We start from the raw sequence: 27,744 nt of genomic DNA on the forward strand, positions 1-27,744 counted from the left end.
CATCATCACTTCCACTGCACCAGCCAATCGCCTGGCACAAAGACAAGAACCTATTGACGTTGATGACATTAGTGACGTTAGTAATGTCAATGTTTTCCATTAACGTTATCCATTTTTGGTTACGATCCACTGTAGAATGCTCCTGGCCACTCGTAAGACTTCTTGTAACTTTTACGATCGCCCATTATCGCAATGTTCATTTAATGTTTTTTTTAAATCGCATACCGAACTTATAACATCGCTACGATATCGGGAACACATTTAGTACTCTGGCCCCTGGCTTGGGGCTGTCAGGTTTCATGCAGAGGTTACGCTCGGGGCAGGGTGGGGCTGTGTTTATTTGCTGGGTTGTGCGGTGGCGCTGCTGCCCGACGGTGTGAGGGTGCGTGGGTGGGACAGCGAGATGAGCGAGGCGAGCGGGGTAAGCGGGGTGAGCGGGGTGAGCGGGGTGAGCGGGCGGGCTAGTAGGCGCGATGGGACGGGCCCCCGAACCCTCCCCCGCCCCCGAACCCTCCTCCACCCCCGCCCCCGAACCCTCCTCCACCCCCGCCCCCACCCCCACCCCCGCCCTCCTCCGTGGTGATGAGGTCGATGATGGCCTTGAGGAGCGCTGATTCGGACGATTCGCGCTGCCACTCCACAGGGCTCGGCCGCGTGATCTTCTGCTCCAGCAGCGAGTCGAGCTGTTTTCTCAAGTCCTGTTGTGGGGGGGGGGTTATTACAGCGAACCATTGATTATAATAATCAAGTAATAATAATGAAAACCTGATTCGTTATTGAGTTTCAGGCTAGGCCATGGAACGATCTGGCCAACTTTTTTGTAAGACGTTCCACCATGCCACACCCCTCTCCCCACCACCCCGACATAGCCGAAGAAATTAAATTGTCACGCATACAAGCATTAAGCACACCAATTATTATGACTGTTCTTTCAGCTCACCGGTAAGATGACGAACGACGTTTTACAACAGAAATTTGGCCATATTGCTTCGTGGCCTAACCCAAAAAAATCAAACGTGAATTGTCATATTAGCTGCGAGAAACCTACGTGTTAAGTTACAATAATAAACTCAAAGTCCTATGTCAGTCCACTGCCGGATGAAGGCCTCCCGACGGCCAAGTCGGTCACGGGGTGGTAGTCTGACCATGCTGTGGGCCGGCGTAGCGGTGGGGGACCAGGTCCGGTCGATCGCCGCTGCGTCACGGGCTAAGGTTCGGCTAAACCGCGGCAGGCCCGGGGAGGCGAGCCGTGGACCCGCCGAGACAGAAGGGGGCGGCAGCTACGGGAGAGGCGTTCTCTCACCTTGACGAGGGAGGCGATGCGGAAGGGCGAGCGGAACACGATCCACTCATCCACCGAGATGGTGTCTTGGTCCTGGTCGCGCTGCATGCTGATCTCTCCGCCGAAGAAGAGCAGCGAGTAAGGCGACACCTCCGTGCAGTCGTACAAGAAGATCTGTCAATCCCGCAAGTTCATCCATCCATTCATTTGTATTAAACTTCGGCTCCTGCTAAACACCGGGAACTGTTGACAGCGCCTTCCGTAGAGGGGTGTGGGGCCCGGGGCAAATCCCACACCGTGTGGGCGCCCTGACGAAATTCAAACTAAACCGGGAGTATCACAACTGACACCGTGACATCAAAAAGCGGACCCCCCCATCCCAAAGCACGGGGCCCGGGGCAGTCGCCCAGATTCGCCACTCCCTCGGGACGGCTCTGCCTGTTGAACATCGGCTCCTGTGCTGGAGGGATACTGCCACGGTGTCATGGTTAACACGCTGGTATTGCCATACAGAGATCGCCAGTTCTATTAGATTTCCTCGCGCAGCAGTTAAAACAACGCCCCCAGTTTTATCTTAAATATCCCACTACCTCTGTCCACGCAGCGGTGTGAATCGGTGCGCCACAATCAGCCGATCGGCAAGTCGCACGCGTGGTGAATTAAAATTTGCGTGCTCCAACCAGTCCATCTCTTCTCAGGAGGCCAATCAAATATAACCGGACAGCCCTTCCTACTAAAATCAATAAAATCTCTCAATCTTAATGTATGTTGAACTTCTTTCGCACCGTACGTAACCAACAATGCTAATCGTAGGTGTGGGGGAAGGACAAAAAAACTAAACACACAAAGCCCGAACGAAGACGGTGAAGACCCCCGGGTGGGCATAGTGAACTCGGCCGACTCACGTTAGTGGTCTTGAGCTTGAGGTGGTAGACGAGCCACTGGTGCCGGAAGTCCGACTCCTCGGCATTCACCGACTTGGGGTGGATGGAGACCTTGCCGTCGGGCTTCGTGTACACCTTCACCCTGGCCGGGACACGCGCAGCAAACGCCTCCTTCACCTCGCCGCCAATTACAGACAATCCCGCCCCCCCGCCCCCTGCCACCGGCACATCCACCACGCCGGGCCGGCCCCAGGCCCTCGGGGGACAGGTGGCTTTCCACTTCCTGCGAAAAATGCTTTGAGGTTTGACCAGTGGTGTGCGGAGCGCATGTCGGGAGTCGCCCGTCTAGACGACATCCGATCGCAGCGCCTGGCAAAGCGACACCTACCCTCTCCTCTTCTTACTGAAGCTGGGCCGGATCTTGGCCACCTTAGGGTAAAGGCCCGCGCAGATGACCGCCTTCACCAGCTTCTCGTTGCCTGCGCACAACGACCGAGACAGACGCCGCGTCCCGCACCCTTCCATTAGCACAGTTGGCGACATACGGTGCAAAAAAATAGAGTTCAACATACATACTACACGAAACACTACACACACTACGCTATACACTACACTACTATACACTGCACCACTATATGAAATTGAAAACTAGTTTGTTGTCCTTCCCCTGCACCTCTGATTTGCACGGTTGGCTACGTACGGTGCGAAAAAAGTTCAACGTACATACGTACGTACAGACATACGTACGTGCGTCCCCTGCAGGGCCTTTGAGAGCGGTCGCCCCTTTTGCACGATGCGCAATCGAGTGACGCACGACAAACAGGGCCAGGTGGTATTGGCCGATTATCCTTAACAGGACGATCGTCCAAATACGCTAGACCATGCCTCTGACAAGTTATTTTTGCACGGTCCACCGGTTGAGTGACGATCCAATTTGTGAACAGAAAGGCAGAAGCAAATTTCCAAAATGTCAAAATAAGATTTCCGCAAATATTAGCTCTTACTTATTTGCAGGAAGTGTAACTCAGCACCTGCTTCCTTGTGCCTCTGTACAGTTGTAGAATATATATAGAAAACAGAACAACTAAATACAATATCAATTATTAAAAAATAAACTCTATTTTATTTTACAAGGTAAGGTCTACTGAGCCATGTAGCTCTTGTTCAGAAGCGACCTGGCCACAAATGATAGCTCAACGAAGTGGCTTATCATCATGTAGAAATGTATAGCAGCCAAATAACTCTTAATCCACACGACCACGGGGAAAACGTGCAAACTCGGGGTCGGGACCAAACGCATGACCTCCTGTATACCAGGCGAGGTAGTTAACATCTTGCCACCCACGGCGCCAACGCGCGGTGACCGTGACGGTTGCCCGGGTTGGGGGGGGGGGTGGCGGTGGTACCCGAGTGCAGGTTGGCCTTGGGGTCGCGGGGATTGCTGTTGTCCACAAAGCCGGCCGCCTGTAGGTGCTCCGCAAACTGGTCCTTCATGTTGTGCAACATCTGCAAGGGGAGAGACGCACGCGCACCAGAGCCAACGTCGCCACCGTTCCCCAACACACACAGCCCCAACCCCCCCCCCACTCCGTCATAACACCACAAACACGAAGAAAGGTAAAGGCGCAGCCCTGTCTGCTCATGCCACTGATTGCGGAAGGGGCCTAACCCAACTTGCGGGAGTTCTGGCGAGGCTGTTCTTCTTTCTTTTGTATGGCTGATGTAGATGCAGAGGACAACAACTTCAAAACTGCATCAGGAGCAAGCCAGTGTATCGCTGTAATGAGAGCCTTTTTATAAACGGTATTTATTTGGGCAACTTTTCCACACTGGAAGAAGCAGAAGAACCCACACTTTACTTCAACACTGAGTTTACATGATCAGGCATCATCACAGCAAGTTGTTATTTTCATGCTTAAAGTCACTATGACCAAAATGGAAACTTTAGACGATTGTATTGCACACACTTGTGTGGTGTCAAGAGTTATACAAATCTGACCACACACACACGTGTAACAAACGGCATTCGCCAATAAGCGGTGGTAACGTCACCACGGTGCCTGTGCCAGGCTAAGTGCACTTTAAGGCCACGTGAAGTGTCGAATGGCTGCTGGCAGGAGGTCACAGGACAGACCGAGGTGCCATGGGTTGACTGACTGAGATGACTTGCCAATGCACCACCTGTGCCCCCTAATGTGCCAAATTGCTGTGTTTTAGCTGCCTGGCTCTCCGCTCGTTGTTGTGAGCATCGCTCCTCTGTCCTCCGTTGTTGCTGGATAGCGACTGCCTCCAACTGCCCAGTAGCAGCGTCCTTCACGAGCCTCCTCCACAGACCCAGGATGGATTGTAGGCAGGCCACCCAAAATGTTTTTAACCGGCGAAGATGTTCTATTAGGGGGGTCCATGTTTCGCAAGCGTAGAGAAGGGAGGGAATGACCGTGGCCGAGAAGACCTGAAGCTTCGTGCGGAGCGACAGACCAAGTAGCTTCCACACAGCGTTACGCAACCGATGAAAAGATAATGCCGCTTGACTGATTCGGAGTGAAACCTCTGCTGTCAAACCGGAGCCGGTCATGAGCACACTGCCAAGGTATGGGAAACTCTCCACTCTCTCCACAACTGCCCCATCACCAATTGGGAATTGTGGGTAGTGGAGTGTATGATGGTACAAAATACCCAGGCAGGTGCTTAGTTTTGGTGGGGGTGATGGTAAGGTCCCACCTCTTAGTGGCACACTCCAGGTTCAGCAGCAGCGCTTCCAACTCCTCCACTGAGTGAGCAGAAATTACCAGATCATCGGCATACATAACATGGTTAACCAATAGGGAGCCATCACTTGACTGCACCTGGGCATCGATCAGCCTCCCATTGTATTTGTACCAGACGGAGATTCCTCCGGTACAGCCATACAAGGGGCTTCATGAACCACGTGGTGTAAAAAGATGTTAAATAATGTGGTAACCAGCGGACATCCCTGTTGCACCCCAAGGTGAACAGGGAATGGCTCTGACTCCCGGCCACATAGTTTTACCCAGGCCCGCTCACCATCATGAAGGTCCTTTATGATTGTGAGCATAGTCAGGGACTCCGAGAGCACGAAGAACAACCCAGACCCTAGGCCTATTGAGGTATAATAGCCCTTAACCAGGTCAATAAAGCAGAGATGTAGGTCCTGTCAGAATTCCCTACACCTCTACTGTAGCAGATGGACAGAAAATATGGCATCTGTGCAGGACCGCACTGGCCTGAAACCACATTCGGTCTCCAAGCCTCTCCTCTGTGTGCCTGGCAAGGCGATGTTGAATAATCCTTGCAGGACCTTTCCCAGTACACTGAGGAGGGAGATGCCCCTGTAGTTGTTACAGTCTGTGCGGTCCCCCTTTTTAAAGAGGGGGACCACCAGGGCATCCTTCCAATCCTGCAGAACCTGTCCAGTGGTCCAGGGGGAAAAAAATGGGCGTCTTGTAAACCGGAAAATAGGGTATATTTAAAATAGAAAAAATGTGACAGAACCAGTCGGTCGATATGAAATTTTCATCGTGCGCGGTGCAGGGAAGAAATATGTGACGAGATGTCGAACGAATTCCAGCGCAATTGTGTTCTTAGCATTCGGCAGAACTGCCCGAGGCCGGGCGGGCTCAGCTACCAGGCCCGCCCTTCCAACGACGCGTGACACAGAGCTGCGGAACGAGACTCCGGAGCAGCGAGCAACGATGTGGCGCTGTCACGCAACAAGTGGGATAAAAATAGTTATGACATTCTCCGCGCCACTTGAGCACAATGTCCCACAGTGACGCCACGCGCGTAAAAAAAAAAAACTGGAATTTACTTGAGGACTTGTTTTGGGCGGGACAGGAAACAATGTGGAGCAGGAGGCAACAAGGGCATTGGTTCAGTATTGACTTGGGCTTCCCGTCTCCACACAGGGCACTTAAGTCCTGAAGATTACCCGATGCTTGCAGTAAGTAATTATATCTCTGGGAGAATATGACAATATGAAGCACTCCATCGCGCCTAAAGTTTTCCACTTTCTATGCAGTGCAACAGCAGTGAAGCGCCCAGTTCACATTTTTCAGAAGGGGAACACTGTTTTGTGTACGGACTGTTGGGGCACGTGCTGTTTGCGAGCATCTATTAAAACAAGCGTGGCACCCGCGTACCAGGCATGGCAAGCACCACGCCCAACCCTCCGTTTCTTCCCAGTGCCGACGTTAACACACAAACGCACCAGGTACCCACTCAAGTTGACCTGAGGGGAGGCCCAGGACAAGTCCAGATAGCCATTGCCAGAAATCGAACTCAGGTCGCTGGAGTTATACCGTGGCGCAAAATCCGTTGCGCTACCTCTCCGCCATTTACATAGTACGCACATACTCTCACACGTACAAACGCACCGGGGCGCGCACGTTCTGACTGACACGGAAGTGACAACGGCTCGGCATCCACCAACAACCACTACTGACCTGCAGTGTGTTCTGGGAGAGGAAGTACTCCCAGCAGAAGTCGTTGACCGACCGGCCGTGACCCCGCCGTCCCTGCTCCCAGCGCTGCGTGGCCAAGAAAGGAACACGGCACCTCACTCGACAGCCCCTCACCTGGAACACGCTGGCCAACTCACGGGGGACTTCGATTCAGTCACCCGGCGTGGATGCTCAACAGCGGAGCAGGTTTCTAATAATCCCTCCCCTAAGCCAGCTGTATAAATGGGAACATCACAGTCAACCGGAAGGTCCCGTGTGGTGGTGTAAAATGTGGGCACTTCCAACATGTGCAACGTGCCTGGCCAGTGTGAAAGAGTAGGCCAAATACCCTCTAGAGTGGGCTCTCTAGAGCGTTACTCTAAAAGGGACTCTTTAAGAGCTCATCTAGTGGAGGTGCGATCTAGCAATTGCAGGGCTGCACCTTTATTTACCTTTTACAAGGGCGCCTTGGTGGCGAGATGTTATGTCCCTCGCCTGGTATGGAGGAGGTCGTGGGTTCGATCCTGACCATGACGCCTGCTGCTGTATATTTGGAGTTTGCGTGCTCTCCCCGTAGCCAAGTGGATGTTTCTCCAGGTCCTTCAATTTTTCCCTCCACATTTAGAAAAATGCATTTAGAGTATTCGGCTGCTATAAATGTCCACATGATAAACCACTAATTGGGCCGTAATTTGTGGTCAGATCACTTCTAAAAAAAGGGCTTATATAGCTCAGCGGGTCTTACCTGGTAAAATAAAAAAATATGTTTTATAGTATTTGTTTGACAATAGTGCAACGGGGCGACCTGTAAAAGCTGCAGATCCCCAGTGGTTAAAATGCTGGAGGTTAGAAGCTGGCAGTGGAAGCGAGAGAAACGAAAACAGGAAGCTGTGGCGATCCGTGCCCACACAGCCGGCTCGTGATCTCTCATGTGCGGGGAAACTCACCTGCAGGGCGTACACAATGGTCAAGTGGTCGCTCTTGCAGTTTTGGGAGAGCTCCCGCCGTTTGGCGTCCGCAAGCTTCTCCTTTCCCTGGAATCGCACGGGGGAGATGCACGGGAGAGACACACGGGGAGACACATGGGAGAGACGTACAGGAGAGATGTATGGGTGAGTCACAGAGGAGAGACGCACGGGGTCACGGTAACTCCTGTAAAAGTTGATCCAATAGACATGAAATGTCTGCACAAAGCTGTTGCTACTGGGGACTTACCCTGTATAAAAACGGACAAATTGATAAAAGCGTTGCCTAAAACATGGATAGAAAATCGAGCGCTAAATAAATGTCTTTTCGGCAAAGGCGCCGACGTCATACGCCACGAACGCGCCGCCCTGTGACGCCGTTACGTGCGACGTCATCTCACGACAGGACACACAAACTACCTGACGCCATCTGATCGTGCGGCTCGGAAGATAACATTTTATCACTAATTAAATGCTTTTGAGGACAAACACTCGTGTGATACTGTGACACAACCCATGAACGAATGCATGATTTTTCTTCCTTTTTGCTGTTGTTGTTTTCACCACCTACCAAAGGGATGACAAACGGATCCTTGAATCCGAGGCAGGCGGCGATGCCCAGCACCGGGTCCAGGCAGCTGAACATGGCCCCAAAGAGGATGAGCTTCCCGATGTGCGGCTCCACGGGCAGCCGCGCCAGGTGGAATCCCAGCGCGGTGAGCTCTTCCGCGCGGCTCAACGCATTCTGCCGAGCACAATCAGACGTCACAAGACCCGACGTTTGTTCTACTTCACGCCGGGCGGGCGGTGGTGGCGGTGACTACGCGCGCCTGCGGTCCAGCGCTGTGAACGGCGGCAGCGAGGGTTGGCGGACCGAGAAATGAATATCATACAGCTCCCTTCCCGTGGGCGTCGAGGAGGAGCCATATCTTGGCTCGCTCGGAGGCTGTAAAGCAAATGCGGACAGACTCCAACCGGTCCACCTGCATTCACCCAAATCCCTTTTTTGATTAAATGATTGACATTCGGGCGATGCGATTGTCCGGTGGCGTGGACGGGGCAACTCACCAGGCCGATGAGGTTGGTGATGGCCAGCAGCACGGCTTGCTCTGAAGGGGGTTGCATCGTCCGTTTCATGAAATCCTCGATCCTACCCAGCTTCAAAATCTAATGGGCACAGCAATGCAAAGCGATCAAAGTTTCTTAAATCCATTCCCCCCATTCGCTCCCACACACCAACCGCCCACCTCTGTCCGCATCGCAGTACCGATTGGTACATCACAGTCCATCAACAGGCCGCCTGTGGTGGAGTAAGGCGTGGGTAATGCTAACTTATTTATCCATGTGCTATGAAGACGTGCCATTGCCCAAAAGGTCACCTTTTATGGCCACAAATATGTTGCTCATTTATTTGTATATACAGTAAAACCTTGGATCGCGAGCATAATTAATTCCGGAAACGTGTTTATAATCCAAAGCACTCGTATATCAAAGCGAATTTCCCCATAAGAATTAATGGAAACTCAGATGATTCGTTCCACAACTCAAAAATATTCATGTAAAAATTATTCATACAAAAAACGTTTTATATTTTAATTATTTAATTTCAATTTCAAGTAATGAAATGTATTAATTAAATTTAATCGTGGCTGGTGTGAGGGAGATGAGAGAGAGGAGAGGAGGGTTAGTGTGTAGGACGACTTTCACTGTCACTAACGGAATCACTGCCATCTGTTGGCTCACTGGAATCTTTTTCTTTTTGTGCGACTTTAACAAGGAACCTATCCAATGAAACTTGCTTTTGCCTCCTTTTGAGGATTTCGCGGAAATGTCACAACACTATAGTAAACAGTGTACGCTCGCACGGATGTTGACTATACGAGTGAGGCACGCCGACTGAGACCGAGCATGGGAGACGATTACCCACAATCCCGCAGCGAGAGAGAGAAGAACCATCGGCTCAGTTGTGATCATGTGACGCTCGGCAGACAAAGCGAATACGTACTACTCGTATTGCAAGACCTCGCTCGTTCATCAAGTTAAAATTTATTTAAAATTTTTGCTCGTCTTGCAAAACACTTGCAGACCAAGTTACTCGCAATCCAAGGTTTTACTGTATATACATACATACATACGTGCTTGTGCAGCAATGCCAAAGCAGCATCGCCTCGTCGTCCACTCTTAGCTGGCGTGTGTGACTGCACGTGCGGCGCCTTGGTAGATTCATCCTCTGACCTTAATCTGCAAGCAGAGTTCCTCCAGTGGCGTGCGGAGCATCTCGGGCAGCTGATAGTCGGACAGCATATTAGCTCGCAGCCCATTGTACAAGTGATAGCAGAATCCGGCTTGAACTCTGCACGCGCACACACACAGACATTTAATTCAACGCCCCCCCCACCTTGGGTACTGTGCCGGCTTTACCGGGTTATCACCGACAGCGCTCTTTTGAGGCTACCCAGGGTGTCTTTGGGATTCATCATTGATTTTTGGATTAGGCCACGTAATGCTCTGGACAAAAATGCCGTAATGAAACCCTCCGCAGTGTGACCTACGTGTTAAGGGATCTTAGTGTTTGTGTGCGCGTGTGTGTGTACATGGGGAGCAGTAGTGTAACAGGTTTGTGCGCTACAAACCCGGTGTACCGAGTTAGATTCCCGCTCATGGCCCACATCAGTGACAATTATCTGAATCGGTCCTGGGCCTCCCCTAGGTTGACTCAGCCTCAAATGAGTACCTGGTGCTGTGTGTAAACATAGCCACTGGGAAGGCAAAGGTGGCCGTACGTGGTGCCGGCCACCCACCCACCCACTCCCTCGTGGTTCATAGGTGCTCGCGAACGGCACTTGCCCCAACAGTCTGTTAAGGCTACATGGGGGATCTTTGTCTTTGTATTGTGTGTGTGTGCACGCGTACCGGCCGGCACGTCCCCGCCTCTGCTTGGAGTTGGCCAGGCTCACCCACTCGGGCTTCATGGTGGAGATGTTGTTGTCGACGTCAAAGTGCGTCTCCTTGATCTTGCCGCAGTCGATGACGTGCACCACATCGTCGATCGTGATGCTGCGGTGCGAGGGGGCGCGCGGCACGATGGAAGGAGCGGTGTTTAGTGGAAGGCGACTTTACAAATTAATGTCAATTAATATTATTTAAGGGCAACGGCAACCCTGACGTAAAACAAACGCTTGTAGATATATATATAGTACACGTCTAGTGGGGTTGAGTTTCAGATTGAGACGGCTTTGGGATATTGGATTCTTTGAGACGTCGTTGGATTATTTTTGAATCGTAAAAAAAGGGGAGCTGTTTGCAACTCAAATGAGAAATCATGCGGTGAACATCTCCTACCTAGATCCCCGAGCCCGTGGTTACAGTCGGAACACAACACACAACCCACTCTTCCCCCTTTCACGACACGCACGCGCGCACACACGCGCACCTGGTCTCCGCGATGTTCGTGGCGATGACAATCTTGCGCACGCCAGGCGGAGGCCTCTCAAACACCTGTCGCAGGCGTCGCCAGCAAGCGAACAACACCAACAACACGCCACACGTGAGCAAAGTGCCATCCTGCAACATCGCGGGGTACGCTCAGCGGCTACTACAAAGTGGCGCGCACCGATCTCGTCAGTGAGGCTAGGCTATGTGAGCGGGAGAGCGAACGGGCCAGAGGAAGAGAGAGGCGGTACCTTCGTTTGGCTGATTGTAGGCATGAGAGAGTGCAGAGGGATGATGATGAAATGTTCTGTAAAAATGCACGTTTCATGTCGGTTAGTTGGTGAGTTCTACACGTACAGTTGCTCGCTAAAGTAAAGCAAGCTCAACGCGTTTTCAAAACCAAACGAAGGCATGCGCACGGTCGATAATGAAAAGCATCAACTGTGAAGCGCTGTTGAAAAAGCTACGTGCGTTTGCACTTCGGAAGCACTGTTACAATTTAGAAAATTTAACCAAACAAATCTAACATCTCTCATCTCGTACGCACGTACCGACGATCAACCACACTTGCTATTCAATAATGCGTCATCCTCTAGGTGGGGATGTGGTTCAAGAAACGATGCCTTTTTTTAGTTATTCCCGAAGATAATTTTTTTTTTATTACGGCAACACCAGCAATCCAACATTGCACATCTGACTCGCTTGGGACTGAGGTATGCAAACATGTAGATTAATAATACATGTGTCAGTATTCTGATGCTTATCATTCCTATGTACAACCCATCTGTCGCTCATCACTACAATAAGGGTTCGAGTGTTTAAACTGCATGAGGAGATACACATACACACAGGCCACGGCAGAGGGCGCCCCATGCCTATCATTGCCGTCACGAGGAAACTCAGAATCATTATTTAGGCTGCAGGAGGAATCCGATGAGCTATAACGCTCTTTCTCACAGATCTCCAGTAGGGGCGGGGCAGAAAGTTACAACTCGCATTTGATAATAACAGTGCGGCATTAAAAAGTTTACAATAGGTGACATTGCGAGCAATAGCTCTTCTTCAGAGCACACAGGAGAGGCCAGAGAGGGAGCGTGGCCTCTCCACGTGCTGTAAAGGATGAGCTTCAAATGTCTGGAGTGATGCGTGCTGATTGCACAGTACCTGCACTAAACATCTGGTCTGCGGTGAGAGTTGTGTGCAGCTTGCTGATGTCAGCCCAGCCAGGCAGAAACACCAGGATGGCTCCGTCCTATCACACGGCACACGGTCCGCATGTAAACATGTTGTACGGTGCATTACACGCACCGTACAGCAGCAGCTGCCATTCGCCACTGAGTGACGGTGACATCACCACGGCGCTTTGCCATTGGTGTTACACGGCGACGACACGGCATGCCGGCATCGACCGCGGTGGACCGTGAGCCTGCGCAGGACGCACTGCTCCGAAGGATGGCAGCAGGTGGGTAGAGATCGATGATGGAATGGCAGCCAAAGGGCGGAACAGCCAAGAGGATGACCTCTGCGGGGATGCAGGGACGAGGCCGGCGCATGTGCAGGAGAGACACCGATTGCGGGATCACGGGGCCATGTGGGGAGAGCTGTCATCCAGCAGTGGACAGAACAACGCTGCTGTTGATGACCTCATGCCAAATGAAGGGGATACAAATTATCATGCGTGGATAAACATATTAATGCTTGAAAACATCTGAATATATAGAGGACAGCAGAACTCGGGCAACTGCTGGTGCCAGTTTACAGCCTGGCTGGATATTCAGCAACACGGACGTTACGATTATCGTGGAGCTTACATCGTAGTATCGCCACACCGCTGCTACCCGAATCCACCCGTTAAAGACAAAAACGACCTCTCCGCAGGGGCAGGTCACTGTGCGCCCCCATCAAGCGATGACCTTATCGTAAATTGCACATGTCCCTAATGATGCTGCCCTTTGCAGATATCCGCGTGAAAATATAATAAAATCAATTAGCCGTGAAAATCCGTCGCATATGGCCATTTGTGTCTCACATCAATGGGGCCTCGCTCGGGGTGGGGGGGGTAGGGACCAAAACAATCACTGGGGGAGGCTTATTTTAATTGGCAGTCCCGTGAGATGTACCGCTCACATGTTGCCATGCCAACGGGGTCAGGGGTCGCAAGGCTCAGTTCGTTTGCGAGGAGGCTCTTATTAGCAACGCGGTTATGTGCTGAGCGGTGATGCGCTGAGCGGCGAATGGCCGAGCGACGCTGAGCTGAGTGGCGTGCGATGCGCGGTGATTTGCTGCGAGGTGATTGGCTGAGCAGTGATGCGCTAAGCGGTGGTGAGCTGAGCGGTGATTGGCTTAGCGGTGAAGTGCTGAGCGGTGATTGGCTGAGCGGCGATGCGTTGAGCGGTGAAGTGCTGAGCGGTGATTGGCTCAGCGGGGATGTGCTGAGTGGCGATTGGCTGAGCGGCCAGGCGCTGAGTGGTGAAGCGTTAAGTGGCAATTGGCTGAGTGGGGATGCGCTGAGCGGTGAAGCGCTGAACGGCGATTGGCTGAGTGGGGATGCGCTGAGCGGTGAAGCGCTGAACGGTGATTGGTGGAGCGGTGATGCGCTGAGCGGTGATTGGCGGAGCGGTGATACGCTTCTGACTGAATTGCTGCCCAGGAAGCTCACGTCCGAACCCCCACGACCATCGCATTTCCGAACCGACCAGGAATCGCTTTCATAGCTCATTCGCCTCAATTAATTCTCATTCAACCCACGCACGTCGCCTTCATCAGAACCAACGAACATCACCTCCCCGCTCCCTCTCCACCGTTCTAGACGGGGACAAAGCTAATCGATTAACCCTGGGCGGGAGGGTGGGGGTGCTAATTGAAATGAGATAATTTTCAATGAAGGGTGAGGATGAGGTGGGGGGTAGGCGGGCGCCGCTCCGGCCTTGCCTCCGCGTGCAGCACGACGTGGCGGATGAGCGCCGCGATGAGGTCCGCGTCGATGAGCTCATCATCGATCATCTCCAGGGCTTGGACGGTGCTCATGGAATACCTGCCAAGAGGTGGCCACGTGTACATTGTCACCATTGTTGTTGCGCTTTATTTTTTAACACTTAACGCACTCGACGTATTTATTATATTTAGACTCGCTTCTCTATGTTGCACTCCTAACGTCTTTGTGCCCATCACTACTCGAGCGTGCCAGGATGCTCGTGCTGTGACGTTGCACTACTTGAGCATGCTGGCACAAGACAGAAGAAAGTGGAAACCAATTACAAAATGTTCAGTGGACACGCGGATGTTGTGAGTTTAACATGGAGGCTTTTGCGACCAATATCATCCATAATATAGTTTTTTTTTTGGGTTAGATCGCGTAACTATAAATGGGTCGTTAAACCCGCCACCACCCCACACAGCCAATTAGTAAGGTCACTTAAACAGAACGTGGCCAATTCGTCACTAGTACGGCACACCGGTTGCGTTGGAGAGCAAATCCACAAAATGTACTTTGAGTGCGTTTCGCCAATAATGACCACTAGCATCATCAGGAGGACAGTCAGATTTGTGAGTGTGTGCGGCATCGCGCCCCCTCTCGCTGCCCCCCCCACCCTTCCCGCTGGAGACGCACTTCCCGTGCAGCGAGTCGAGGTATTCGGGCCAGCGCTGCTCATACTCCTGCTGCATCTCCTGCTCGGCCTGCCGCCGCTGCCGCCCGTGCATGAACAGGTTCCGGCGTGACCTCTGCTGCGGCCGCTGCAGTGGGCAGTACCTGCACACACAAAGACAAATGTTCCCCCCCCCCGTATAGCCTTTAGCGGACTGTTGGGGCAAGTGCTGTTAGCGAGCGGCACCTACGAAGGCCGGCACGGCACACGAGGGGGTGGGTGGCGAACACCACGCCCGGCCGCCTTTGTCCCTCCAGTGGCGATGTTTACACAACGCACAGGCTACTCAAACCCATTCCCGCCACCATTCACCACGAAGTGATGGTGACGTCACCACGGCGCCTGTTGCAGGTACTCACACACGCACACGGCAACACACGATGCATCCGAGTGAGCTACCGGTCTCTCCAAAATGCCTATTTCGCACATTTGGTGATGTACATTTTTATATGCACTGCCAAAAAAAATATTCATTTTATGATATTGAAAAGTTCTACAAGCCAGCATATACCCATTTAACTCTCAAAATTTACCACACTGACACTATCAGTTAACTAAATCTGAGAGCCCGGTTTGAACCCCAGAACTTACAAGTAGCCAGGCCGGTGCTTCGCACAGCATTATCTGGAGCGACAGAGCCACCTCTAAAATACTGTGACTTCCTGGTGACCTCTGCACTTTGACACCCACTTTCTCCCGCTGATTGCTGGCAAGCAGACACAACGAGGTGTCAAAAACGAGACGCGGATTCGAGTTAAAATATCAACCATGTGCCTTACCTCCCAAAGGTTACTGAAAAATGTCGACCTCATTAGTATCAGAAGCGGAATATTCGTGTAGCCTAAACAACGCTCCTGAGTGTAGCCCGTAGTCACCACCATCCAGTAAGCACACCTAACACTCGAACTTTATATCAGCTGCTAAGGTCCACTGAGTTCAGCAGCTCTTGTACAAGGATGGCCACAGCCGAAGACTGGCAAGTGGTGGCAGTTACAGGACAATTGCCGGGTGTGAATGTGCAAACCAATACATACGATAAGGTCGCACTCATTATAAGGTCGGACTCATTACACACAGAGTGCTTGCCACAAGTGAACCACAATACCTTGCAGCTCTCTCGTCAAGGAGCATACCAAATCACGCGGACTCCGGGCATCCTCGCAGCGGCTTTTGGCTGCTGGCCATCGAACAAAGACGGTCACCGCATCACACGCTTTCAGGTGCGCTTTTGCGGCCGTCTGGAACGCCCTTCGTTCCGATATTAGGAAGCCACTGGAGCTACGACACTTTTAAATCTCGATTGAAAACTCATTTGCTGAGAAATGCTTTTTGTGTTAGTTTGTTGTCCTTCCCCGCACCTCTAATGAACACGGTTGACTACGTACCGTGCAAAAGAAGTTCAACAAACGTACACATACATAATCTGCACACAATCTTTCCTATGACCAACTGGGCTAATGCCTTACTAAACAAGAGAAACATCGGACGCGCAGAAACGTTTAATTAGCGAGATAAAGCCGCCTTCCGGACCACACGACGAGATGACCGCACGCGTAACGACGGCCTGTCACCGCTGTTCGTTTTGTTATCTTGCCACGTCTTAGGCAACCACGGTTTTTATATAACGTGTAAGTTCCCAAAGAGCAACACGCCACTTGGAAATGCATGTTGCATTATCATTACAAGGATTATCGTGACCTCATGTCATCGACACAGCTAAGACAGAGATAATGCGTGAATGCTTTCTGCTCATACGTAAAGTGTTAAAAGTGGTTTACAACGTTAAAAATAGATAAGCAGAGGCTCTGGGGCCCCTATTGTCCAAAGCACGTGCATTCAGACCATGATTATTTAAAAAACTCCACGAATGGCACGGATACCTGGTCATTTCGAGCACATCTTCCAAAAGGTACTCCTGCACTGGGAAAGTGAACCCGGGTATGTGGATGATGGGACAGCCACCTGAAAAACAAAGTTAACAACAACCAACTATCAGTGCTATAACAAAAACGATCTCCAGTAGAGCCTGAACAGACTTTTGGGGCAAGTGCTGTTAGCGAGCATCCCACGAAGGCCGGCACGGCACACGAAGGGGGTGGGTGGCCCAGCACCACGGCCGGCAGCCTTTGTCTCCCCAGTGGCGATGTTTACACACCGCACCAGGTACTCATTTGAGGCTGAGTAGACTTAGGAAAGGCCCAGGACCGGTTTACATAATCGTCACTGGTGTTGGCTGTGAGGGGGAGTTGAACTCGGGTTGCCAAGTTCGTAGCGCAGTGCGCTAACACGCTGCACCCACCACTATACCACCGAAAATATAAAGTTAACAACCAAGTATTGAGTGCCGTACCACAACCGTTAAAATAACACAACATTAAAATACACCCCGGGTGCAGGACGGCAACGACAGCCGGGAGCTCACCAAAGTATCGGGAAAACATCTGCGCGTTGAGCGTAGCGCTCATGACGATGACGCTGAGGTCGGGCCGGTGGGGCAGGACGTCGCGCACGATGGTGAGCAGGAAGTCGGACTGCAGGCTCCGCTCGTGCACCTCGTCCAGCACCAGGTGGCTCGTGCCGCGGAGCAGCCTGCGCACGGTGACACTCGGCCTCGTCACGACGACCCACGGCCGCGCCGTCGCGCTCGCCGGTCCGGACTTCTGGAGGGCGACGTGGCCGAGGCGGTCTGCGCGTTCTCCCGATTGTTTCAAATCAAATTTTAAACGCAGCTCTTCCCCAAGTCAAACAGTTTTTAAATGTTGTGGCTTGGCTCTCCAACACACCGGTGTGCTGTACTAGCGACGAATTGCCACGTTTTGTTTACGTGACAAACCTTACTAGTTGGCTGTGTCGGGTGGTGGCGGGTTTAACAACACATTTCTATTTACGCGCTCTAACACAAAAAAACCTGCATTTTGGATAAATATAAGAAGTTTAACATGTATACAAGAAATTCAACATACGTACAATATCGTTTGTGGGCTGTCTAAGAGTGGTGGGCGCTCACGTGGCTGTGGGTTGTGTGCAAAGAAGTCGCAAGTTGTATCCAGCACATGGGCCCATAGGTTCCTCAGGCCTGGTCGAGAGTGGTGTTGCTGTCGTCGTATTTTTGAGAGTACGTTACAGCAGGAGTGCAAATGAAGCCGACTTCAAACAGGCAATCAGTCATTGATAAGCAGAAGTGAGTAAAAGGCTGTTAACTCTGCCTGGTAACCAAGTAGGGGTAGTCTATTCAAAGTTAAACATACACAAAGCATTGACTTAAAGCTTTCGTGACTGCAGGAATTCATATTCTATTTGGTCTTTCAGTAAAGGATGACGATTGCTTGTGTTGCGATCGAAACGTCGTAGATTTTTGTTCATTTTTTTGCTCTACGCGAGTTTACCGAAAGACCAAAAGAATATACACAAAGCACATCGCATAGGTGACTCACTGGGGCTGAAGTATAGGTGGATGTGTGAAAACGTGAGAAATGTGAATATCTATAGAAAATTACAGTTATACCTCCGAGCACAAAACACTGTGCTAGGAGCGATTGATTAATTGGTCACGGCAGATATTCGACGGTCGGGACACGCGACGTTGCACCGCACGTACACGAGAAAAAGTCGTCATGCGTTTGGGCCCAAAAAAATCGACACGCAGCGAAGGAGAGAGAAGACATCCGAGACGTTACCGGTCTGTCTGCAGCCACTGCAACACGATCCCTGTTGTGGCGTAAAGGACCGAACCTTGCTTCCTAGGAAACCGGCTGGAAGAGATTACATGAAAAAACAAAACGTACAACAATAAGGGGACGGCGCTTTTGTTAAGAGCATATTGTTGATTCGCGAGCCGTCATCCCATTCTCACGGAAATAGTCGCTTAGTTTTAGGTGGGCACGCACACCTAAGTCACTATTCCCCTACATGCTCAATCCGATGCCTTTGGTATGATACACAATCGCTGTACTTGTCTTTTTCACCAATCCTGTGTTTATATTTTTTCGTGTAAAAATGTACACGTTGTTCATCAGCTTCCCAGAGTGGTTTGTGGTGGTGGGGTCGATAGCCCAAAGCACCCTGAATCCGGCGCGTGACCCGAATTCCGATTCCTGGTCACCGGTTAACACCAGTGGTCAGCAATATTCCGTTATGCTGGGCCCACCGCCCTTCACCAAACTGCATTGATCGGCAGTATGGTCAAACAACCCCAGTGATTGAAAAGGCATGGGAAGGGATTCAACCAGCAGTGGACTGATTAAGGGCTGTACCGAATCCGCTCTGAAGAGCTCATATTACAAACTTTAGCACAATACACCGTTTATATTAAACTAAACTATTTTTTTTATTTTACCAGGTAAGGCCCACTGAGCTATACAGCTCTTAATCAGAAGCGACCTGGCCACCAATGATAGCTCACCGAATCGACTTGTCACGTGGAAATCTATAGCAGCCAAATAGACTGAACGTATATGTTGACTCTAAATGTGGAAGGAAAAAACCAGAGGACCCGGAGAAAAATCCACGCGACCACGGGGAGAACATGCAAACTCCAAATATATCAGCGTCAGGGTTGGGATCGAACCCACGACCTCTTGCATACCAAGCGAGGTAGTTAACATCTCACCACCGCGGCACCCCAGTATATTATATGTACTTAAATGCGGGAGTGGAGTGAGGGAGCGGTGATTAGTGCAATGCATTGTGAAACCGGTGATCTGAATTCGATTCTGGGCCACAGCTAACATCAGTGGCAATCCCCCTTTCACCAACTCTGACCAGTGTGGTGAAGTATGGTGAAAAAACACCCCCCAACACCACGTCGCATGGAGGCATTAATGCAGCGCTGGATTTATTATAATTTAATATGCTTAAATGCAAACCAATTACCAATCATTATGGAAAAAAAGTACAAATTCATTGTCATCCAAATGTAGATTATTTTAAAAGTATTTCAATTACAATTACTATCCGCTGTGAACCTTGCAAGAGAGGCAAGTTGCAAGCCACACTGAGGCCCTGCCAATGATTGGGGGTGAGTCTTCTAATAGCGGAGATCTCATATAATGACTGCAGACCCATCAAGGGCATTTAATAATTGATAGAGCAATTCACATTGATGTGGGTTCAGAAAGCTTCTATTACTGAATATGCCAGGGCAATCATTAGAACTGAACCCAGTCGGCCGCCTCCAGCTGTTCCTACGTCTTTGCTCGACCAATTAATAAAAACTTGAAGAATACATGCATTGCATGAATTACAGATTGCAAAGTTGCAAAGATTAAATTTCTTATGGCAGGATTATGTTAAGGGAACTGCAGTTGAAGAAGATTAACGTAACCTCTATTTGTATTGCAAAGCACAAACATGAGAAGAAATAAATTGTGAAATGCAATTCCAACATTATGTGGAACCGATATCGCGCATTGTGAAACTTGACACTGAATCGAGAAAAATAATTTCCCGGCAAAGGCGAAAGCACGCACGGGTTCAGAACATCTATCATTCATTCATTTATCAAGCACAGTGAGCGAAGGAGCTTTGCACCAAAAGTGGGACCTCTCGCGACAGGATTCGCATAAACTGCTCTTGCTGCCATACACCGCGTCTCGAGAGATTTGTTTCATACACGGATCACGGAGGGGGCGTGAAATGCGAGACATGGCCAGATTTTTTTAGAAGGTAAATCATCGAAACACAAATCAAGCACGGGCACGTAAGCACAACTACTTTGTCTAATCAAATCTATAAATCTATTAACATGATAAAAATAAAATTTGTACGACTGAGAACCAAAGGGGTGCAAGGCTGCAGTAAAGGTTAAGAACCACTGCTTTAGAGGGTCACGGTCCGCTTCAAATGTTAACCGCGCCAAACTGATGGGCGCAATCTCTCCCCTCGAAGCGGAGCTCTCGATCGCAGGGAGTGCGGTCGTTAATCGCACACGACGCACACTTTTGATTTACGGAGCCTCGCCAACGCTTAGCGCAGGAGGACACTTGCAAATTGGCTTCGGGCTGGGCTCGAGTTGCAAGGCAGCGTGAAGAGGGGCGGTCACCTCTGTAATCTGATTTGGTAGCCCGTGCTGTTCCCATTGCCACAGCTCTCCGCTCGCTCCACCGCCACCCGCTCCGCCACCTGCAAGCAGAGACCGAAAAACACGCACGTCTCGATTCGCTCTCTCCAAAAAGACAAAGGCACCCCGCGCAGCCTCAACAAACTGCTGGGGGGCAAGTGCCGTTAGCAAGCAGTGCCTGTGAACACGAGGGGGTGGGTGGTCAGCACCACACCTGGCCGGACGGCACGCGCTCTCCACTCTTGCCCTGACAGTCGCACTCACCAGGCAGCCACTCCTCACCAGAAACCCACCACTCACCTGTCACTCACTCTCACTACTCACCTGTCGCTCACTCTCACTACCCACCTGTCGCTCACTCTCATCACTCACTCACCGGCGCTCACTAATTTTAATACCGATTACTGAAGTACGCATGCAGCAAGAATTACTTCTAAAGGCACTTAACAGTTAAAGACGCAACCTAAAACAGGGGATAAAGACCACGTTTCGTGCTCGGAAGTGTTTACTTAACGATAATAAAGTTAAATTTCGATTTAAAGCTTTCGTGACTGCAGGGATTCATCTTCTTGGTTCTTTCGGTAAAGTCACGTAGAAGGGAAGTAATAAAATAATAAAACATAATAAAATAATTCTCACGACGTTTCGGCCACAACGCAAGCAGCCGTCTTCAGGTGAAAACCAGGTCTGTCGAGGCGACAGCATCTGAATGAAACAGCACCATGCTTGGAGCATATATTTAAGCTGGGTAGGAAGGGGGGGGGGGGCGCCTTGACAAAATAATTTGCATATCAAGAGGAATTTAGCATATTTATGGGAGATGCTGCTAATCCTGCATAATGCACGGGCATAAGTAGTACTAATCACATACCTGTATTTCCCATAAATATGCTAAATTCCTCTTGATATGCAAATTATTTTGTCAAGGCGCCCTTTCCCCCCCCTTCCTACCCAGCTTAAATATATGCTCCAAGCATGGTGCTGTTTCATTCAGACGCTGTCACCTCGACAGATCTGGTTTTCACCTGAAGACGGCTGCTTGCGTTGTGGCCGAAACGTCGTGAGAATTATTTTATTATGTTTAATTTTTTTAATTTTATTACTTCCCTTCTACGTGACTTTACCGAAAGAACCAAGAAGATGATAATAAAGTTACATCCCAACCCGCATGACGACATGGCGCCGCAAGGGTCGCGACGCGCTTTTAATAAATAAATGTTTGGTCCATTGGGCGGCCTATTGGCTTTAAAGCTGGCAGTATCCGTTTAAAAAGCCTGACTGTGGAGAGGAGACCCAGCAATTTATGTAATATTGTGATTGGACTGCCAATAAAAGATGGTGACACAACAGCATTCGTTTAACGTGGCCAACTCTGCTGATGAGAGTGAGAAGGTCGAAACCGCTCCATAGTTTATTGGTTTAAACAAACACTGCTGAATAATATGGTTTTGGAAGCCAATAGGCCGATGGGCTAAAACCATATTTGCTTCAATTTGTGGCAATACAAAACAAAAACTTCTGCTTTTCCACGCCTTTACCCACAACTCTTCAGTTCCCCGCATCTCCGATAAGTACGGTTGGCTACGTACACTGCAAACGAAGTTAAACATACATATGGAAACAATGCATCATGTGTTTGTATACAACTATACTTTTTTAATGCCGAGCAAGGACGCTCGCAGTTTAGACGGCGCGGGACTTTTGTCATTACGAATTAATCTGCACTTCCTTTTTGTCCCCGCTGGCCGGGACCGCCAACGATCAGCCGCCGCCACTCACCGAGATGGCGCTGATGCGGCGCGGCTGCGTGCACACCACCCTGCACGCCGAGCCCTTGCCGCGCTCGATCTGGTCGTCGAGGATGAACTGGGGAACCTGCGTCGTCTTGCCGCAGCCCGTCTCCCCGCTGATGACCACCACGCGGTGATTGTTGATCAACGTCAGCAGGTCCTGCGTTGAGATTTCGACGGGGCACAGGTTTTTTATTTTTTACAATTTTAAACGGCCGTTTCTGCGTTCGTACAGCACTCGCTGTATGAGGCTCACTAAGCGACAAAGCTCTTTTTGAGAAGTGACCTGGCGATGACAAGTGATAGCTCAACGAAATGGCTTGTCAAGTGGAAATTTATAGCAGCCAAATACTCAAACTCATGTTTCTAAATGTGGAGGGAAAAACCGGAAAAAAATTCACACCACCACACGGAGAACATACAAACTCCAAATATACAAGCATCTCGCCTTACATCACATCTCATCTCAAACATTTAAAAGGGCACCCCCCAGCGGCAGCTGTCCCTGTGCGGCACAGGGCGACTCAGGAACGGCCTGCAAGTGGGCATTAGTTCTGTTGGCAGGGGGCGACGATTACTTTTGCGTAATCCCAGTTGAGTAATTTGCAGGTACTGCAATTGTTATTAGCTTTTGGGGGTTAATTTTAAATGTTGTATAGGGTGGAGATGGCTGGATGGCTCAGAGGTCAGAGTGCTGTACAAGCCATTGCATTGAGGATGACCAGTACGGGGACAGTGCTAAGATCAGCTCATGTGCAGGAATGAAATGGATTGTACCATCGTCCGCACCTCCGCTTAGCATGGTTAGCGATGTACGGTGCGAAAGAAGCTCAACATGCGTACATTCAGCACTGTCAAAGAATGGTGACAGGTCCAGGGAGGCCTTCATCCAGCAGTGGATGGACAATGAAAGATGATAATATATATATATAAAGTTGTCAAAGCCTCTTTGACATACGATTTTATATATTCATGGGATTATTGGTATCTATCGACAGTTTTAAATTACGTTCACAATGTTTCACTCGGTACACTTACCCGTTTCATTCTATAAGCAGGCAACTTCTCTCGGAACTCCTGTAAATGAGTCGAAAATGTAAATTACAACCTTTTGGAATAAGGACAGGTGACATACAATGCCATGCTTAATAAATGTATGCATTCGAATATGACTGTTCCTTCCGTGTCCATCATCACAGACCAATTAGAAAGCTCCCTAGTGTTGATGCATCATCACCGAGTATAAGTTGCATTTGGTGATTGATTGGTGAGTGGTGAGTGATAAATGACTGTCAAATGAATGGAGAGAGTAGAGTGTTAGGTGAGGGGTGGGTGTCTGGTGAGTGTGACTGTCAGCTGACTATAAGACAAGTGAAGTGTGTGAGTGTCTGTCGAGGGGTACATTTCTGTGACAAACAAATTGGCAAATCTGACCTGCATCTTTACAAATTCCCGGTTGCCTTCCCGATTCTTGTGCAACTCCTGCCGCAATCTTTCATCGAGTTCGTGATCGCGCTCCAACGGTTGCCCAACCATCTCGTCCACCTCCTCGATTTCATTGGGCGGAGGGACCTGTCCTCTATCACCCTCCTCCTCCCCATCTGAGTGGTCCCACCAGTCGGGGGGCTCCACCTTGGCGAGCGGCTTAAAACTGGCATCACCGCTGAAAGCAAAGTCGGTGGGAGTGGTGACAGAACAGGAGATTTTTTCAGTGGCAGAGAATGTGTTGTTGAAACCACAATTTGTTTAGAAACAAGGCAGAACATCATACATATCCATGGATTGTGTAAAAATGTTCCAACTTCTGAACAAAAACATTATACTTGTGAACCGGTGGAACATCCACGCCAGGCCAGCACAGCAGCCATCACAGTACGGGTGACATTGTCACCGGTTATTCGCCGCACCGAGTCTGAACCAAACCATGATAGGCCGGCCTCAAGACATCCGAATCTGGCCCAGGGCCCAGCAGGGCCGGGGCTAAACACGCATTAATTGCATGTCACGTCAGTCGCAGAACACTGTGAGGAAACGTCACTTCACCATCTACACGAACTAAACTATGAACTATTTTTATTTTACCAGTTAAGGCCTACTGAACTATTTAGCTCTTTTTCAGAAGTGATCTGGCTACAAATAATAGCTCAATGAAATGGCTTATCATGTGCAAGTTTATTGCAGCCAAATACTCTAAACACATGTTGATTCTAAATGTGGAGGGAAAAGCCGGAGGACCTGGAGAAATAATCCACACTCCAAATATACAGGCATCAGGGTCGGGATCGAACCGACGACCTCCTGTATACCAGGTGAGGTAGTTAACATCTCGCCACCGTGGCACACACATCCGGCATCATTGTCAGTGGCTCTGCTCAGCTTCTGTAGTGAAAAAACAACTCTAGTGCCTGCTGAGACGTGCCGGGCTGGCTCGGAATGGGCCCGGCAGCAGCTTGGCCGTACAGTGGAAAAAAGAGGCATCAGTGCCATAGCATGCAAATGTGATGTCTGTTGTGACTGCACCACTTGTGGTAAACGTACTCCATTGGCTGCACCCTCCAGCTGGTGCCAGGAGTCTGGGCGGCATCCAGATCTCTGCAAGCCTCCTCCCTGTCCTCCTTCTTGACGGCATGTAGCAGCTGAGTGATGTGCTGCTCCCGGGCTCCGTCCATCTCCACCACAGCGCGCTGAGAGAGCAAAGTGAAACGCATCGCGGCACCGTGATAACGCACAAAGGTGGGCTGCTCACAAACATCATGCAGGCACAAGTCCCATCAGGCCTTGCGTGCACTTCACATGACGACCACATTGCAGGCACAAAGCTGCACTTATAAAACCATTGACGACAACTATTGTTGGAGTGCTCTAACACGGCAAGCCACTACTTCCAGATGAGAAACATTTATTTGTACGGTTCAATCTCGGGTACCCGACCGACACATATCCGCCCTGATCAATTAATCGCCTAGTGGCAGTTCTGGGATAATGGTATTTGTCACGTCTACAATGTCCCAAGGCGTACACTAAGAAAACGACTGCCTGGGGCTGCGCCAGCGCTACTAATGCTCATCTCATCATTGATGACCATGGCTCCACAGCAAAGATCTGTGACACGGACAATCATTTGTCACTTTTGTTCGAGTTAAGAAGCTATTACAAGTCGCCGTCCATTTAGTACCACCCTTAATCGAAATAGACACTTAACTCATTCTTAATAACTGGAATCATGTCTGCATTAACCATAATACGTGTGGTCAGAATGAAAACAAAAAACATACTCTGATAATATCTGCATTGTCCATGAAACTGATTGGTTCACACCATAGATAGCTTTCTTTTGAGCGTCTCAAACGGTGCTAGACCAGAGGACGCCAAACGGCGTACAGCACAAAGACAATGCACTATCAGAGCAATGTTCACATATATCGCTCTAATAACATATCCGCCTCCCCCTCAGTCCCCAGAAAGGTATGGTATGCGACGTTGTACTGTATCCCATAATCTCGCAGGGTGAACGAGGAGTAGTAGACATACCACCACCACCATTACAACCAAAGATCCCCCCCCCCCCCCGTAACATCACCACTGGCAAAACAAAGGTGGCCGGGCGTGGTGTTGGCCACCCACCCACCCCCTTGCGTGTGCCATGCCGCCCATCATAGGTGCTCGCTAACAGCACTTGCTCCTCGGGTCCATTACGACCGTCAGTCACCACAAGCACAAGGCCATCAGCGACGACAGCACTCACGTCTCGCCGGTCGCGCGCCCTGCCCTTGCCGACGGACTTGCGGGAGTACCAGAGGCCGATATCTCGGCCCTTGAGGTGGCTGGGATGGCGACCTCTGCCTCCCAGCGGCGGCCCGAAGCCTCCACCACCACCACCGCCGCCTCCTCCTCCTCCAGCCTCGTCCATGCTCGCAAAATCCGGGCCATCGTAGCAGCGGGCCCGAGCCCTGCCCCGAGCGAAGCGGCCTCCACGAGTCGCCATCGACAAGCCAACCCCGTCGACTCTATCCCCGACACAGGCGACGTTCACAGACCCGTGGTCGTAAATTAACTACAGCCTCGATTGACAAGGGATGAACGTGCTACTTACTCGCTTCGCTTGGATATTAAAACAGACGAATATATCAAAGCAGCCGTGTATTGTATTGTACTTGTCAATCCACTGTTCCATGAACGTGCTCCCGAAGCCAATGCAATGCCGCTTATAACGGGTTGTGTGTTTGACTATACTTCACCACGCCGGTCAATGCGGTGTTGGTGATGTAACATTTTTTTGGCGTGGGGGAGGAGGTGGCGTAATTTTCTTCCAATTAACGTTGCCAATTATCAGCTTCAACACCCACCAAGGGGGTGAATGGCGTCTTGAAATATCGTGGGCAGAGAAACCGCCACCCGTTTGATAACAAAGCAAAACACTAAATAGACACGCAGACACCTTAATAAAAACTAAAATTACACAAAAGATGCCTCGCGCCGAGATTTAAATAGTATACAGCTCGCAAGCTCGCTCCCTCGCGCGCGCGCGGCTCGAGTTCCCACTTGTTTTTGATCCCCGCACGGACTCGACCTAGCCGGGCTGAGAGGCGCCCCGTCCGGCAGGGGGCTGCTAGCACCACGCGGTACGCACTCCCCGGCGCTAGGCCGCTCGTTGTTTCGGGCGGCTTTTACAAATTTTTTAATTGAACAGAAATGTACAACCCCGTACGGGATCTATTAAATAAGCGAAATAATCCGCGTAGTTTGTTGGAACTAATAATAATGATATATTTGTTTTACATTTGGTTGAAATCGGTTAAAGTTCCAAAGCGGTAAACAAGGCGTCTTGACGTACGGGTCGTGAGGGCGGCACCCACAATGCACGGCGCGCGCTGACAACCGACCACGTGGTGTCTGGAGTTGCGAAGAGCTTTAGAGATTTGTGGATTTCGGATATTTGGAATCCCAGAGATACGTTTCATCGTTACCCGTGACCCGATTATCTGGGTCGCAGATCATTAAAATAAACAAATGCAATTGTATTAAATCACTGGTCTATGTTGGGTTAAATAATCAAAACACAAATTCAAGTTTTTCTCTCAATAAGACCGTGGCCTTAAAAGGAAACAAGTTACGTACAACAAGCGGCGTGTTCTATCTGCTATATGCATCTCCGTGTGCTAGAAGGGTCATTGTCCGAAACGTTGCCCTTCTTCTCAAGATAAATTTCCCGAAACGCCCCCCTTT

The 27,744-nt window shown here is 50.2% G+C and overlaps 1 protein-coding gene across 1 annotated transcript; it reads right to left on the reverse strand.

The window, feature by feature from the left end:
• Positions 1-461: 461 nt before the first annotated feature.
• Positions 462-27,371, reverse strand: LOC144728267 (ATP-dependent DNA/RNA helicase DHX36-like). The gene is made up of 26 exons (XM_078607576.1): positions 27,298-27,371; positions 26,264-26,525; positions 25,057-25,202; positions 23,953-24,181; positions 23,557-23,595; positions 22,508-22,678; positions 20,711-20,790; positions 18,348-18,422; positions 17,093-17,259; positions 16,551-16,632; positions 14,634-14,774; positions 13,955-14,057; positions 12,188-12,275; positions 11,275-11,330; positions 11,025-11,089; positions 10,505-10,648; positions 9,827-9,944; positions 8,660-8,758; positions 8,163-8,336; positions 7,574-7,660; positions 6,630-6,713; positions 3,573-3,672; positions 2,555-2,645; positions 2,188-2,308; positions 1,304-1,456; positions 462-698 (listed from the first exon to the last, which is right to left on the reverse strand). The coding sequence occupies exons 2-26, from the start codon at positions 26,501-26,503 to the stop codon at positions 462-464; spliced, it is 3,090 nt and encodes a 1,029-aa protein (XP_078463702.1). The 5' UTR covers positions 26,504-26,525; positions 27,298-27,371.
• Positions 27,372-27,744: the final 373 nt, after the last annotated feature.

This window comes from Lampetra planeri, chromosome 28 (genome assembly GCF_965212315.1).
Source record: "Lampetra planeri chromosome 28, kcLamPlan1.2.h2, whole genome shotgun sequence".
NCBI classification, from domain to species: domain Eukaryota; kingdom Metazoa; phylum Chordata; class Hyperoartia; order Petromyzontiformes; family Petromyzontidae; genus Lampetra; species Lampetra planeri.